The following is a 15,680-nucleotide window of genomic DNA, read 5'->3' on the forward strand; positions in this document are numbered from 1 at the left end:
TACCTTTGATATTTCGAAGATCGATAAGGTCAGATATCGATCAGCAATGTATGTACCAATGATCAATGCTAGTCTAGGTAGTTGAATATTGTTATTTTACTAAACTGTTCTTGGATTTCACCAAGTCAGGAGCGATTCATAATTTAGATTATACAAGTTTATACGAGCGCTGTCCGTATGGAATTTATCAATGGTTCTCTCTACGCCGTCTCTTCCAACCGTCCAAACACCACATTCGACTAACTCTCTCCACCGTTCTATCAGTCTCTCTAATCTCTGAGCTCGTATTTCGTCACCAAATGGATGGAAAATGTCATGTTGAAAGAGCTGTGTAACAGACTCGGGAAAATTGATGTGGACGGAAGCCCGTCTGCTCACTGTCAGGTTCGCACCGGCGTATTGACTCACTATACAGCCCAGTAGTAATAGGATCATTCTCGTTGGAAAATACCTCATCTCTCTGGCCAAGGAAAAGCCATCTAATGTCCCCGAAGCTGACTGTGCGACTGCTATCTGCAACCTGCAAAGAGTATGACGGGCAGGATGTTCTTGCCCTATACCTCCTGGTCGCGAGGCATGTCCATAAACATATGCCGTGCCGTGAAAGCCATGGTATCATGTGGAGCCTCCAAGCCAGGTGTCGTAGCTCTAAAATGTGGAGTCGTCATTCTCTTTAGAATTGAACGCATAAAGCACTCCTCCGGTGCAGGCGCCGCATCAAGCCCACAGATAGATTATCTGACCGTTAGCATGTCCATTTACGTTTGTAAAAAGCCGCGTATCTCTAGAGATTGTCGAGAGCGGCACAGAAGGCATTCTAGCTTCGATAACCGCCAAGTAACGAGCTATAGCAGCCACAGTAGTATCAACCTAACAAGGAGAATATGGAAGCCAAGACCAAAACCCGATAAGCAAACGCGACTTCGTTAAGTCTTCGGGCGCTTCGCCAGAGGGCGAATCGGCCATGGATCTACCAATTCGAAGCAAAGATATCCAGCTGTTAAGGGTTGTTTCCAATAAAAACCACATATCCTTGCGCTCGTCGATTGGATGCACGCTATCCAAAATTTAAAGGGTCATTGGGAAAGCAGCGCGGTGCAGCTGTTGGTCATAGACGACACTGACACAATGCGAGCCTAACTTGAGTACAGTGCTCTAAATCATGATAAATCGTTAGATAGTATATGTCGTTGTTCTCATCTGGAAAGATTTCGTCAACTAAGCCCATTGAAATAGTCTTCACCCAGTAAAAGAAGCCTTTGCGAGAATATCGAATCTAGGAAAAATTCACTGATGGACGGACTCGTTCGGGCACAGCCTGTGTATATTCATCTGCGAGAACCAATGGTTGACTAGCTAGCTCAACGAGTTCGGAGTCTCTTGCGCATGGCGGGCCATCCAGCCATACGTGACTAGGTAGTTGTGTAAACTCGCACAGCGTTCGTAATCGAGGGGGCCATTGAGGCGCGGAGCAATAACCTCAAACACCAGCTCGATGTTGAGGAATTTTTGCGGTGTGGTATCCCATGAGTCGTGATGGTAAGGTTTAGAGGGCAATATTATATTATTGAGAACCAATAACTGAAGACTCAAACAATGGGGCGTCAACCCCCAGAAGGCAAAACTACCTAGGTAATCAGAGAAGGAAATCCACAGATACCTAGGTACATGTACTGTACCTCAGTGCCTGACAACCAAGGGGCGGTATGTCGGAAACTTACCTTTCTCTTCTTTTCTTCTCATCTCTTGTCTCATATCTTCTTGTCCTAGCAATCTCTTGACCCTTACACTAGTGGGTAGGTAGAACCTAGCCTCAATTTGTCATGGAGTCCGCCAAGTCCCCCAACATCCCTGTTGTGGACTTTGCCAGCTGGGAAACCGAGTCAAGTCGTCTGCGAATCGCGCGAGAAATTGTCGCCGCTTGCAAACAAGTGGGATTTGTGTACATAATCAACCACTCATTGCCAGAATCGACGTTAGACGAGGCATTCAACTGGTCAAAGCTATTCTTCAATTTACCCCAAGACGAGAAACTCAAAGCGCCCCACCCAGAGGGATGGGAGGTTCACAGAGGGTACTCTTGGCCTGGACTGGAGAAGGTGTCGCAGGCGATGAGCATCGATAAGGACGATAAAAAGGCGGATCAGCTGAGGGAAGTTCCAGACATAAAAGTGAGACTCCGCTGTGTTTATCCATAGGTCTCATGCCTTCGAACCAGCACCAATTACATATATGTATAACACAATTCTGAAATTCATGGATTGACCTGCCATAGGAAAGCTATGACATAGGAAGCGACAGCAATACCAATCAGCCTAATCAATGGCTGCCCGAACACAGTCTCCCTGGTTTCCGTGACTTCATGCACCGCTTCTACTGGGAGTGTTCCCGTGTCGGAGGGGAAGTCCTAAAAGCGCTTGCTGTGGGATTAGAGTTAGATGAGAACCATCTGCTAGAGAAACACTCGGGTCATAACAACCAGCTGCGCCTACTACATTACCCGCCTATTCCGGCAGAAGCAATTGAGACAGAGCATGCAGCCAGATGCCCCGCACATACAGACTGGAGCTCGATTACCTTGCTGTTCCAAGATGACTGGTGGGTTGGAAGTCGAGGATGTTTCATCACCGGGGACGTTTGTCTTTGCAACGCCTATCAAAAATGCAATTGTGATGAATGTGGGCGATCTTTTGCAGAGGTGGAGTAATGGTTTGTCGCTTGATATGCCTTTGATGTGCCCACCGCTCAACCGCTGACTTGCATAGATATTCTTAGGTCTACCAGCCATCGAGTCACTTTGCCGCATACTCCAGATAGATTCGAAGGAGTTGACCGTATAACTCGCAGACGGTTTTCTATTCCGTATTTCATGGCACCGGATCCTGACTCGGTGATTGAATGTATTCCATGTGTTGGAGAAGGCGCTGCAAAGTATGAGCCAATCACACAGGCTGAATACAACCAAATGAGGGCTTCTATGCAGTATTGATAGTATCTTCGAGTATTGGCTTGCTCTCATGATTTAGGAATAATCCAATGGCAATTGGTCACTTTTCACCAGAGTCGTACGCGGCGCAGAATTGAAACCATTGTACTTTTTCCAAATTTTTTGCTCTTTGTCCTCCTCTTCAATTGTCTTCTCGAACTTCAACTCTACGCTGTGCACTTTAGTACTATTATTTCCGATCTAACTCTCATCTGCCCCTTTCGAAGACTGAGAGCCTTTACTCAAAAAGTGACTTTATACTTGACCTTGGCGCCGATCGCTCCACCTGACTAAGAGCCAATCTTGGCGCTCGCCGAAATGGTTCCAAGTCGCGTCCCTCATCAGGACCCCGATCGCGTGGCCACCATGTACGGCGAACTCGGCAACAAATTGGTACGTGGGCTATATATTGATCCTGACACTGGGTGTTTACAATCCCTACCCAGACCCAGACCGCCAAATAGCAAAGGGAAAAACAGAACATGACCCGCTGACCAACACCTTGCCCGCGATAGGTCCAACACGCCAAACGCACCCAATCCCTCGCCCACTTACCCCCGTACCAAACTGAGATCGTGCGTGCGGTGACCCGTGAAGTCCGCGATCTCGACCGTGATGTCACCCGCCTCCTAGAGCCATTCGAGGGCGGGTTTAACCCCTCCGCCGACCCAGCTATCGCCTGCGCGCTACTCGTCGACCACCTGTGCATGCGCCGGAATAAGCGCTGTCTGCTTGCCTACCACCGCGTGCGCACAGAGAAGCTCGAGGAGTTGTGCTGGACGGGAGTGGATATCCTCGAACAACAGCAGCCGTCCGAGGACAGTGGGGCGACTCAGCATACTGCTCTCGGGGAAAGCGGGCATAGCTCGTTGAGTCCCGAGGAAGAAGAGTATTTTCGCCAGTATGGGGATATGCTTGCCGCGTATAAGGGCCAGTGGACGGATGTTGATTTGACGGGGACACTGGAGCCGCCGAAAGATTTGTTCATTGATGTACGAGTGTTAAAGGACGCTGGTGAGATTCAGACGGAATATGGGTAAGCTTTTTTCCCCCTATGGCATTGCTTGGGGATCTGGTGGCTAATTCGGGCTTAGTGTGATCAACTTGACCAAGAATAGTCAGCTCTATGTTCGTCAGGGTGATGTGGAACGACTGATTGCTCAGGGTTTCCTGGAGCGGTTGACTTGAAGTTGCGTCGGGACTACCTGGCTTCCTCGGGCTCTATACGAGTACAAACATGAATTGGCGTTGGCTATCTACAGTGGTTTTATGAAGGGACCATGTATTTTGAGATACCCCCGCCGTTAGCGTGTCTAAAGCTAACGGCTAAAATGATGATTTTCTGCATTGCAATGGTGTGACACGAGTGTGCTTGTGTATGACTGCTGGTTTGATCCATGTATCTTTTTTTTGAATTTATTCTCTAGGGCTATATTAGTCTCACGGTAGAAGGTCAATCGGGGCAGAGTCTAGATGCCATTAGACAATCACTCTGGAAAGGCGAGGATTAACCAAGCTACGGACGTGTAAGATGTCCGGTGAATGTTGGCAAATGACCATACCCGTGGATTGCTCATTGGCTTATGGCGTTATGCAAGGAATAACAGGGCTTATGGTGTGGTGCCAATGCCGATCATGCGTATCGCGATGTCCGACTGCGGAGCTGGAGCTTGCTGCAGCTTGCTGCATACTATTTCAGCTTGCATAGTTAGTTTCAGAAATCGAGTTAGTCGAGTTAGTCAAGTTAGTCCAAAGTCAATCCCAGTGAAGAGACAGGCCTTGTAAGGACAGGTTAAGTGTTTTTATCCACATGGCTGTTTTCCCCTAGTCACCGCACGGACCACCTCTCACTATCTTCATCTGTATCAGTCCGGATGTGGTTTAGCTTGCCTTCTAGGAGATAAGGAATGTTTAGTCAAAAACTCCGGTACTTCGACCTTTTCTATCCTGTTGCTAATTCACATTTGTGTTGATAACTGGTTCTCTCTATACATATAACCCATTGAGCCTTCTGTGCAATGCCCATCTCGGTTGCGTCATTTGCTTGCTCAAACGGTCGCCCCATACGCTAGTGGCCCGTTTACCTTCCAACCTTGGAACTTTCAACTTTTTCAACATCGCTATCACTTGGTTGCACGGCAATTGCGCGAAAAACTATGGGGGTGCTGCAACCTCGCGGCCGCCGCGACTCTCGCGCATCAGCACTGTCACGCAATCTGTTGTTTGACCGCGATATCCAGGGTACCGCCCCGTCAGAAACGTTGGTGGAACATGCAAACCTAGGCAGCCCGCCCGGTCCAATGGGAGTGGAATCATCCAGTTACAATGGATCGACAACGAGAACACCTACCCGTTCATTTTACCACCGGTCCTTCAACAACAATATGGGTGGGTCATTGTGCATAATGTACCATTAGAGAGACTGCGTGACTTTTTTCACTAACCCCGACCTATCGTAGACCCGGCTCATTATGCTTCAGATGGTCTCCGTGACCAGACCGCTGAACTCGCTACCTATGGCCTTTCGCTGAATAAGAAATCCCTCTTAAGGGACGGGCCCGGCTTACCTCCCAGCCTTGATATATTCCACGGCAGCCAAAATTCTGCAAGCTACTCCCAGGATGAAGCTACAAGCTCTCATAATGACACGGGGGAGGCGTTGTTGGAGCCGGGATATCCCTCTATCGATCCTACGTCGCCTTCAGGCTCTTCGGCCTTGACAGAGATGATTCGTCGTCCATTGACGGATACGGCGGAGGACCAGGTCACGCAACCCGAGGCGGATGATACCTCTTTTCCCCCACTGCCAAATACCCATGAGGAACCCGAAGGAGACAATGAGCACACCTCATTATTGTCCAAACCACGATCCAAATCTACACAAAATTATGGAAGTGCAGGTGACGTCGAGAACCAGACGGCTGCTGTCAAACGGCCTCCAACCCTGATAAGGAAAGGGGTTTCATCTGCCACCCACTATACTCGCATACTGTCGAATCCAAAGTCATGGAATAAGCGAGCTATATGGAGAGAGGCTGTGGTATACCCCGCCAGTCTGGTTCCTGCCGTATTGCTGGGACTACTTCTTAACATCCTTGATGCCCTGTCTTATGGAATGATCTTGTTTCCTCTGGGGGAGCCTCTGTTCGCTCACCTAGGAACTGATGGTATCTCAATGTTCTATGTCAGTACCATTATTTCCCAAGTGGTATTCTCCTGTGGAGGCTCGATCTTCAAAGGAGGAATCGGAAGTGAAATGATTGAAGTAGTACCCTTTTTCCACCAGATGGCTTTCACTATCATGAATTCGATTGGCAAGGACAACCCAAAATCAGTGATCGCAACGACCATCTTAGCCTTCTCGGTCAGTTCGATTCTTACCGGCTTGGTGTTCTTCTTAATGGGTGTCTGTGGGCTAGGCTCGCTCATTGGATTCTTTCCCCGTCATATTCTCATCGGGTGCATTGGTGGTGTGGGCTACTTTCTTCTACAAACCGGAATGGAGGTTTCAGCCCGGCTTCCCGGGTCCTTTGAGTACAGTCTCCCCACGATCCAGAAACTTTTCCAGCTTGACACTTTTCCTCTCTGGATGGTACCCCTGTTCCTTGCAATTGGCCTTCTTGTTCTCAAACGATTTGTTCGCTCAAACTTCCTTGTTGGTGGATACTTTATTGCTGTTGCCGCAGTTTTCTACATTGTCATTTTAAGCGCCCGGATCTCTATGGGTGCTCTGCGGCACAATGGATGGGTCTTCGATGCCCCGACTTCGAATAATCCGTGGTATCATTTCTATACCCTTTATGGTGAGTATATTGGCTGCAATACTTTGGGTGTTGCCATGCTAATTCTTCGCAGACCTCTCAGCGGTTAATTGGACCGCCTTTGGTGAGACAATCCCGGCCATGTTTGCTTTAACCTTCTTTGGTGTGCTTCATGTGCCAATAAACGTACCTGCGCTCGGTATATCTACTGGCGAAGACAATCTCAATGTCGACAGAGAGCTCGTGGCACATGGCGTGACGAATGCACTGTCCGGATTTGCAGGAAGCATTCAGGTATGTGGCCGCCATATATAGGGCCGTGGTTAATGAGCTAACGAAAGTAGAATTATCTTGTCTACACCAATAGTCTTCTCTTCATCGCAAGTGGCGGATCATCGCGGTTGGCCGGTCTGATGTTGGCTGCAGCCACTGCCGGCATAATGGTCATTGGCCCAGTCATAATCGGCTATATCCCCATTATGGTTGTTGGAGCCTTGATTTTCTTGTTGGGCATTGAGCTTTTGCAAGAGGCATTGGTGGACACTTGGGGAAAACTTACCCGGCTTGAATATCTAACCGTCGTCATTATCGTCGTTACGATGGGCGCTTGGGACTTCGTGGTGGGAATCTTCATTGGGATCATTTTGGCCTGCATGAATTTTGTGGTACAGACTTCTCGCAAGTCCGCCATTCGAGCAACATTCTCGGGCAAAATTTCCGGGTCGACCGTCCGACGTCCTCCTATTCAACAGCAATTCCTACGGGAAGCTGGACAGCAGACCCTGATCATCAAGCTTGGTGGATATCTCTTCTTTGGAACCATCGTGAATGTCGAGAACACCATGCGTGGCCTGATCGAGGAGGAAGCTTTTGACCGACGTCCCATTCGATTCCTCATTCTCGACTTTTCTCGGGTCTACGGACTTGACTTCTCAGCTGCAGAAGCATTCACCCGCATCAACCGTGTTCTCCGAAAGCGCAACGTACAAACAGCCATCTCCGGCTTGAATGTAGAAGGTGACGTAGGCAAGTCCCTACAAAACGTAGGACTCTTCGAGCCAGAGTCCGGCGTGCCTATATTCGAAGACCTTAACTCGGCACTCGAGTTCTGTGAGAATAACTACCTAAAGGTCTTCTACAGCCACCAGGAAGCACTCTCCACACCCACCGACTCAACTGCAAACTCCGAGCTCCTCCAAGTCCCCGCCTCAGTCCCCGTGCCCTCAGGACCTCAACCCACCACCCTAGCCGACAATGTCGTCAGTTCACCCCGCCGTCAATACCTACAGCGCGTAGCGACCTCAACCATCCAAGCCCACGAAACAACAATGATGGCCTCCCCTGCATGGTCTGCTATGCGTCAACCACTGCCCCTCCTCCTCCAGACCTTCCAAGGCCTCTCAACTGAAAATGAAGACTTTTGGTTCCCCGCCTGCGCCTATTTCTCCCGCGAATCTTACCCTGCTGGTACAGTGTTGTACCACGAAGGCGACATCCCGCGCGCTTTCTACCTCCTCGAGTCGGGCATGCTGCGCGCTGGCTACGACCTCCCACAAGGCCGGTACTTCGAGCTCATTGTCGCTGGTCGACCGTGTGGCGAACTGCCTTTCTTCAGTGATACGCGGCGCACGGCGACGGTCAAGGCCGAGCGCGATTGTGTAGCCTGGTGTTTAACGGGAGCGAAGTGGAAGGCGTTGCAGGATCAGGAGCCGCGTATCGCTCGTGAGCTGTTGACTGTTAGCCTGAAGCTGACGACTGAGCGCATGGATAGTATCACCTCGTATGTTTTGACGATGGCAGCTTGATTTTGTTTTCTTGGCCTTTTGGCCTTTCGCATCTAGCTTGGTGGTCATCTGAGTGAGTTGGGCCTCATTTTTTTAAAGCTTATATTACCCGGCCCTTTTGGTTTACATATTCATTCGTACATAGCAGCTAAAGCATGCATGCATACCGATATTCTCTACGATTCTACAAAGTAGGTCACCGCACTATGAGCGATCTGCGAGGCACTCCTTTCCGATGGGCGGACGTCGACCTTATAGTCACCTTAGATCACAGGGCGGTATGGCTTCTTGCATGCCGAATCCTTCATTCCAGCCTCAATCGCCAGTGCCAGGATATAGCTCAAAATGCGCAGGGCCAAAAGCAGTGTTAAAATGCCAAAAGACATCACCCCTGAGCCGTCCGGAGATATGCGACAGCTATATGGGATGGGGGAAAGATTTCCCCCGCGAGGATTTAGTTGTCAGTGTGAGTGAATTACTCGATGCGGAACACTCACTTCGAATGTGCAACGCTTATAGAGGATCAATGACCAACAAACACATTCTCAAGGCATGGCCCCATGGCTTAGGGGGACTCTGGGGGCGCTGTCTAGGATTCACTTCTCGCGGTGCAGACATTGAAGCCTTGCAAGAAGTCTTTGAGCCCAATCGAAGCTATTGGATCATGGAACGGGACTGACTACCAGATCTTTAGTTCCCAACGGAATGCTACCCAGGATGTCAAGCCATGGTGCTCTACCCTAAGATAATATACACCGTACTCTTTGCGAACACTGTGTCAGATGAGGATACTGCTGCAATCGGCATACCACACGCGGGCAGATGTTTGCTGCCGGGTATTGCACCCTGCAGTGTTTGTGTTGTGAGAGAAAGCCAGAGACTTGAAACTCAACTGGGACCAATGGAACGAAATCCAGCATCCTTTGTATCCCCTATCAAGGCTAAATATCAGCTTCACTGGGATAAATCTACAATCTTGAGTTTTCTAGGTATTGTCTTTCAGGACTATTGTAACCACACGTGTATAATCTCTACGGCCATCCTAAATTTTGACCTCTTCATCGGACATTTGATATTGGCACGCAACATCGAACTTGAAGCACACTTTAAGGACCCTGTGATACATGCGGAAAGAGGTCACATCTTTTGCACAGGTAGACGCGCACAGCTCGAATTATCAACATGGCTTTGCATAATACAGAACAGAGGGGCCTATATTTTGGTATTCGTTTGGGGCAGTTGGTTGTTGGTGTTGATATACAATAGATGGTCTGCAGAGGAAAAGGAAATAACTACAACCCGAGACTCGTTCGTCATGCAGAGATGCCTATTAATCCATGGTACATGAGTTTGCTTCAACCAAGCAGTACATCTGTTTTCAAGGCTGCTTGAGCAATTCATGTAGAAAACTATGTGTTATCGACCAGAGTAGGAATTTGCCTGGGAGTTTGCCTGAACAAGACCTCACCCAGACATAAAATTCGTTGTTTGCCTCCGCTATACGCACGAAGTCTTTAAAAACCTCCCACAATGGTCAAATTTTCCTCATCCCTGGCCATCATCATACCCTGCGCATCTTTCCCCTTTTATATCTTCGTTGCAAGTCGTTCATCCATGAGCCATCTGGGCAAGATGGAGGTAGCTTGGCCACAGTTATTCAAAAGCGACTTTCTCAATCCCGATGTACTGAATGCAGCGAACCCACATCCAGTTTGGGGCTACGCACACGGTGAGTACAGGATAGAGGGAATTTGGACCGGCAATGGCAGTCTATTGAGCCTTCATAGGACCTATCCCAAATAACAATCCTGATTGGAAACTAAAATCAACGACTGCAAATGGATCCATAAGCATAACCAAAGCCACAGCTGCTCTTGCTGCTGATGGGCCACAAGCCCCGATGGTTACTCTTAATTGTTGGGACACCATAGTGTATAACATGAGTTCCTCGAGGTTTTGCCAGATCTAGACTAATCAAGATAGATGCGATATATTGGTGAAAGACACCCAGCTATGTGGAGCGAGTTTCAGCGACCCGGGCAGTTTTCCCCGTCACGTTCGTCTACACCATCGTGGTGCCGGTGCGTGTTCCACTGTTCTGAACTCTGTGTGTTTGAAGCATATCTGATAATGTATAGTCCACCTGCCAAGCCACGGCCCTCTGAATATCGAGGAAGCAACTGCTGCACATAACGCGATAAAGCGTTGGATTTTGATGGGAGGTTGGCGTGATGCCCTCTATTTGAAGGAACCTAGGAAAAACGTCATTGCTGCCTCTCGGATCGGCTTTTATTGTGATACATTAGAGGAAATTGCGTGGGTTTCATATCTTACTCTCAAGGGAGATCACTCCAGTATATACTAATGACATGATGTACTAGGCGCACCGATGCCCAGTTTGCTGCAGAGTATGGGTCCCAATTTCACCGATCCGGGTACCGAGACCCAAGTCTTGCATTAGACTACGTAGGTATACCTCTGGAAGACGCCAAGAGAAAGGATGTTGACAATACTAAGTGCAGGATTCATCTTCCTGCCAATCGATTGATCCCCTTGGGTACAGCAACCGGTGGCGATGACTTTGTAAAGTCCTCTAGATGTGAAAAATCTACTCAAACTGAGCCTGTATTTTACAATGACCTCAATGTTAACCATAGTGTTACATCTGGATCTGGACCTGATTATAAGAAAGTGTCCAAGTTTGTGTTTGAGGTCGACTCCGAGGATGAGGACCAAGAAGAGTGGCCGGTTGACGCTGTCACTGATATCTTTGCTGGGTTGTATTTACCGTCAAGCAGGTTAGACGCAGCATATGGACCAATGCCGGGAGAAATGGACTAGGTCTGAACGAGAAAAAAACATCACGAATCAGATTAGGGGTGTTGCACATCTGGTTCGCCCGGGAAAGCAGTCTCTGAGCAAGTTGAAATGTGTCTGAAAGAGGGCATACATCGAGTTCCATGTTTTATTGACAATCGCTCATTAATACTAGTATGCTCAAAGGCGACCATGGTCATATTCCATTGGAAAGGTAGTTTTCTCTTTTGACCGTACCAGATATGTGAAGATGTACAATTCCAACATACGGAGTAGACATAGTCGAACCCTCCGTTTGGCAGAATTACACCGAGAATCTGGCATGTAAAAACTCGCCAATATTAAAGAAGAGACCTGGTTTAGCTCGATTCGAAAGAGATAGATCAAACGAGATGAATCGAGCGAGATCTATCAAATCCAATCCCCGCGCGCCACGGTGCACGTGATCCGGCGTTCTTGACACGCGTGGGCGCGTCTCCGATTGCCTCATTGTGGTTCTACACTTGGATGTGACTCCCCTGGAGATTTTCCATTCAACGATTCGGTCTTCGACCCCATACCTTATCCCTAACTCTGGCCATGGCAACCAGAAATGGAGAATCTAAACTCTTCGAGCAGTGTTGCCTCTGCATTGTATGCTCTAAGGATCTTTCGAGCGAATCCGCGGAGCAGGTACGTGTTTCCCTGCTAGTACAGCCTGCACTCGACTGACAAAACATAATCATCTAGCTCGCAACTATCATCGAGCAAAACGGTGGCGAGCCTCTGATTGTTCAACCCGGTGCTGAGGTCCCCGATGTGGCCAAGTTCAGCCATTTGATCTCTACCACGATTGACTTCGAAGCCTACGATATTACCTGTGATGCTTTGATCCCTGTGGTGAAGCCACAGTGGGTGAGTAACTCATTGACGAAGAAGAAATTGGCGAATCCCCGCCAATACAGCCCAGACCCGCGGCTGTTCATGAACGATGTCGTGGTTACCTGCGGTGACATACCCGAGGGAGACAAGGATGCAATCATAGGCGGCGTGGTTGCGAAAGGTGGATTGTACGCTCCAAGAATTTCTCAGATGGTGACACACCTGGTGGACCTCACGGCCGACTCTGACAAGGCGCGCATTGCTCAGGCGAAGAAATTGAACGTGAAAATTGTACTTCCGCACTGGTGAGTCCCATGGCACATTAGTCCGCGAGCCTGGCTGACTGAGAGCAGGTTTGATGACTGCCTTAAACTCGGTCGACGAATCGACGAACGTCCATATACACTTCCAGACCCGGAGATCTTGCGCGTGGGACCTGATACTCCAATCCGATGGCAAGAGAATAAGGATTTGGTGGGTGCTTCAACAACAGATCCAGCCAAGCTACCCACGCTATCTAGTTCGGCGCATAAACCAGGCCAGCGGAGTGTCTTTCAAGGGAAGTCTATTATGCTGTCTCATGATCTTGGAATCGGCTCGCACTTGCTGGAATCAATTCAATCAGTCCTCGAACAAGGCGGTGCCACGATGACATCAAATATCGATGGGGCAGACATGTTAATTTGTCGTTACCGAGAAGGCTTTGCATACCGCACGGCATCGCGACTGAACATAGACGTTGGGAATCTCGCATGGCTTTACCGCCTCATGACATTCAACACATATACTTCACCTCTCAGGCGACTACTGCATTACCCGATCTCTCGCACTGGCATACCCGGGTTTGAAGGCTTAAAGATCAGTTTGTCCAACTATGTTGGCGAAGCAAGAATCTACTTGGAGAACTTGATCGCAGCAGCAGGTGCAGAATGTACCAAAACATTAAAGCAAGAAAACACTCATCTGATAACGGCACATGGAACGAGCGAGAAATGCAATGCGGCGAAGGAATGGGGCCTTGAAGTTGTCAATCACCTGTGGCTGGAGGACAGTTACGCAAAATGGAAGCTACAACCGGCCTCAAACCCGCGCTACAGCCACTTCCCCCTGCGGACTAATCTCGGAGAAGTCGCAGGCCAGACTCAGCTCGACCGCAATGTTTTGGAGCAGATCTTTTTCTCGTCCGGGGAGACTGTTGCTCATAGCCCGCGGCGCGCGATGCAGAGCAAGGACCAAAATACGGACTCTGTACAGCCTCCCGCTGAGAAGAAACGGAAGATCGATGAGGATGCTGCAGAAACCTCGCATGGTACTCCGCAGGGAAATGGGAAGTCGCGCCGACCTATCCAAACACCCGCACGAACTCGAATCATGTCCGAGGGCAAAGAAAACGAAACCCCGTCGTCGACCAGTAGCCGCAAGTCAAAAGACGCAGCAACTGCCCGACTCCACGAATATGCCCCAGATCTTGCCTTGTACGAAAAGGAAAGGAAACGTGTGGGCGGTGTTATCTACGGCGGCAGACGAAAGTCAGACGAGGGCCGAGTTCAGGAGAACAAGAAACGTGCCTCGCTTGAAGCCGAGGGTGAGAGCGAAGGCGAGCAGGCAGTGGAGACCAAACGACAGAAAAAGTCTCGGCCACCAATTGCCATGCATCTGCTGATTACTGGCTATCAGAGATGGGTAGGGAAGGGCAACGAAAAGAAAGAGGACGCAGACAAGGTTTGTTTGGCTACTGCAATTGTAAACATGATTGGCGCAAGGTACACTACTAACACTTTCACAGCGAAGCCTCCGGGATCTCGGTATTGTGGTGGTTCAAGATGCCCGACGATGCTCCCACCTGGCCGCACCGTCGATCTTGCGGACCACTAAATTCGTCAATGCACTCGCATATGCGCCGATGATCGTGAGCACAGACTTCATCACTAGTTGCATAAAAAAGGAGGAACTGCTTGACCCCTCCGATTTCCCTCTGAAAGATAAAGAAGCCGAGAAGAAGTACAATTTCAACCTGTCTTCTGTCACAGCAAATGCAAAGAAGAACAAGAATAAAATGTTGCAGGGCTATCGCATCTATTGTGTCGAGGACATTCGAGGCGGATTCGATGCATTCAAGTCTATCGTTGAAACAAACGGAGGAGAGTGCATGCTATTTCGTGGTCGTCTGGCAATATCGAAACATTCTCGGCGGGAGGAGAGCGACGACGAAAGCGAAGCGGAAGACGACAACCCTGCTCGCAAGGATGTCTTCCTTCTGAGCAGCGCTGGAGCTAATCACGGTCGAGTCTGGCCTCGATTCCGTCAACTGGCACTTGATATCAAGAAGACTCCGCGGATAGTCCGAGTGGACTGGCTCCTGGACATGGCCATGTCGCAGGAGATACGTGCCACCGACGAATACGAACTGACCGATGAGATGATCGAGAACACGGACGAGTAGACTGATACCAAGGTATTGAGTCCACATCCCTCATCCACTAAGGGCTTTTGAACCCGAGAACATGGATTCTGTGTATAAGTTTGAAGTATCGGCGACATGATTTGACATGTCTTTTGGCCTGCACATGAGAAGCGCTTTGTTTTTGTCACGAATAGCCACGATTTATCCCATAGAGAAATCCCAGCATGTCATCTTGATCTCTTCAGAAGAACTTAACACCCTCCTGGCCCTCGCCACCAAAAATCTGCGCCCTGCCTCTCTTAACCAAGACATTCAGCGAGCGTAGCATGACGTCGATATCCATGCCATGGAACTCTGTAGATGCAAATCAGCACAAACCATAGCCACTATTACCAGCAACAAAAGATTGGATCTCACCCTGCGACATGGCACCCTCCCCATGAATAAGCTCATATACCGTCAGAACCGATCCCTTCTGCCCAGTTTCCTCAACCCATTCAGCTAAGACATCTGCCCACTCCTCAGGCCTCCTCCACCAAATCCACGCAACAGCCTTCGGTCCCTGCCCAGCACCATTTCCCAAGCCTCCTAAAGACGAAGCACCTCCAGCATCAGATATCCACTCCGCTCGCCGGCCGCCGCCGCCTTCTTCTTCACTCTTGGTCATCCAGTCGATGACCGCGCGAGCCTCGCGCAGATCAAGACGCTTCCGCAGGGTTGTGTTGTGGAATAGTGGGGTCTCAACGGCATCGATCAGGGAGAGACGGTATTGACGGTGATGCCGGCACCAAGACTGGATTAGCGAAGACCATTTCTCGAGCTGTGAGTGTCGGGTTGTTGTGTTTGGTTGCGGGGTGAAGAAGGGGGAAGCTGTAAGTTGGTGGGAAAGGGAACGGGGCAGTTGTTGTCATGTTGGAAGATATCACAGAAGTCAAGATAAAGAGATCAAGAAGAAAATAGGCAAATGAAAGTCGAAAAGTTCCAAGTACGATGTCGACAGACAAGAGACACGACTCCAAAGGCTGTGGAGTAAAAGGTGGGGCCGGCATTTTCTCAATTTCGTCGAC

The 15,680-nt window shown here is 49.3% G+C and overlaps 7 protein-coding genes across 7 annotated transcripts; 5 read left to right on the plus strand and 2 right to left on the minus strand.

Moving 5' to 3' along the window:
• Positions 1–1,068: 1,068 nt before the first annotated feature.
• On the minus strand, positions 1,069–1,626 carry N7500_002305 (uncharacterized protein; the record flags this gene model as incomplete). Its single annotated transcript, XM_056673451.1, is given in 4 exon segments — positions 1,069–1,140; positions 1,220–1,276; positions 1,292–1,379; positions 1,409–1,626. Coding segments are annotated over 4 exon segments (435 nt in total), but the record flags the coding sequence as incomplete, so codon positions are not given.
• Positions 1,627–1,823: 197 nt separating this feature from the next.
• On the plus strand, positions 1,824–2,198 carry N7500_002306 (2-oxoglutarate and iron-dependent oxygenase domain-containing protein; the record flags this gene model as incomplete). Its single annotated transcript, XM_056673452.1, has 1 exon — positions 1,824–2,198. The coding sequence occupies one exon, from the start codon at positions 1,824–1,826 to the stop codon at positions 2,196–2,198; it is 375 nt and encodes a 124-aa protein (XP_056533977.1).
• A 1,106-nt stretch (positions 2,199–3,304) lies between these two features.
• N7500_002307 (DNA replication protein PSF1) lies at positions 3,305–4,174 on the plus strand (the record flags this gene model as incomplete). The annotated part of the gene is made up of 3 exons (XM_056673453.1): positions 3,305–3,379; positions 3,502–4,022; positions 4,081–4,174. 3 exons carry the CDS (start codon positions 3,305–3,307, stop codon positions 4,172–4,174), a joined length of 690 nt encoding a protein of 229 aa, XP_056533978.1.
• A 968-nt stretch (positions 4,175–5,142) lies between these two features.
• On the plus strand, positions 5,143–8,552 carry N7500_002308 (sulfate transporter family protein; the record flags this gene model as incomplete). The annotated part of the gene is made up of 4 exons (XM_056673454.1): positions 5,143–5,374; positions 5,446–6,789; positions 6,842–7,041; positions 7,092–8,552. The coding sequence occupies 4 exons, from the start codon at positions 5,143–5,145 to the stop codon at positions 8,550–8,552; spliced, it is 3,237 nt and encodes a 1,078-aa protein (XP_056533979.1).
• Positions 8,553–10,061: 1,509 nt separating this feature from the next.
• On the plus strand, positions 10,062–11,372 carry N7500_002309 (uncharacterized protein; the record flags this gene model as incomplete). Its single annotated transcript, XM_056673455.1, has 5 exons — positions 10,062–10,260; positions 10,319–10,463; positions 10,515–10,612; positions 10,670–10,847; positions 10,913–11,372. The coding sequence occupies 5 exons, from the start codon at positions 10,062–10,064 to the stop codon at positions 11,370–11,372; spliced, it is 1,080 nt and encodes a 359-aa protein (XP_056533980.1).
• Positions 11,373–11,927: 555 nt separating this feature from the next.
• N7500_002310 (uncharacterized protein) lies at positions 11,928–14,652 on the plus strand (the record flags this gene model as incomplete). The annotated part of the gene is made up of 4 exons (XM_056673456.1): positions 11,928–12,020; positions 12,078–12,514; positions 12,563–13,931; positions 13,996–14,652. The coding sequence occupies 4 exons, from the start codon at positions 11,928–11,930 to the stop codon at positions 14,650–14,652; spliced, it is 2,556 nt and encodes an 851-aa protein (XP_056533981.1).
• A 202-nt stretch (positions 14,653–14,854) lies between these two features.
• N7500_002311 (ESCRT-II subunit protein VPS25) lies at positions 14,855–15,662 on the minus strand (the record flags this gene model as incomplete). The annotated part of the gene is made up of 3 exons (XM_056673457.1): positions 14,855–14,967; positions 15,031–15,433; positions 15,603–15,662. 3 exons carry the CDS (start codon positions 15,660–15,662, stop codon positions 14,855–14,857), a joined length of 576 nt encoding a protein of 191 aa, XP_056533982.1.
• Between the last annotated feature and the right edge of the window lie 18 nt (positions 15,663–15,680).

Source organism: Penicillium coprophilum (genome assembly GCF_028826855.1).
Source record: "Penicillium coprophilum strain IBT 35676 chromosome Unknown utg000002l_segment0_segment1, whole genome shotgun sequence".
Classification (NCBI taxonomy): Eukaryota; Fungi; Ascomycota; class Eurotiomycetes; order Eurotiales; family Aspergillaceae; genus Penicillium; species Penicillium coprophilum.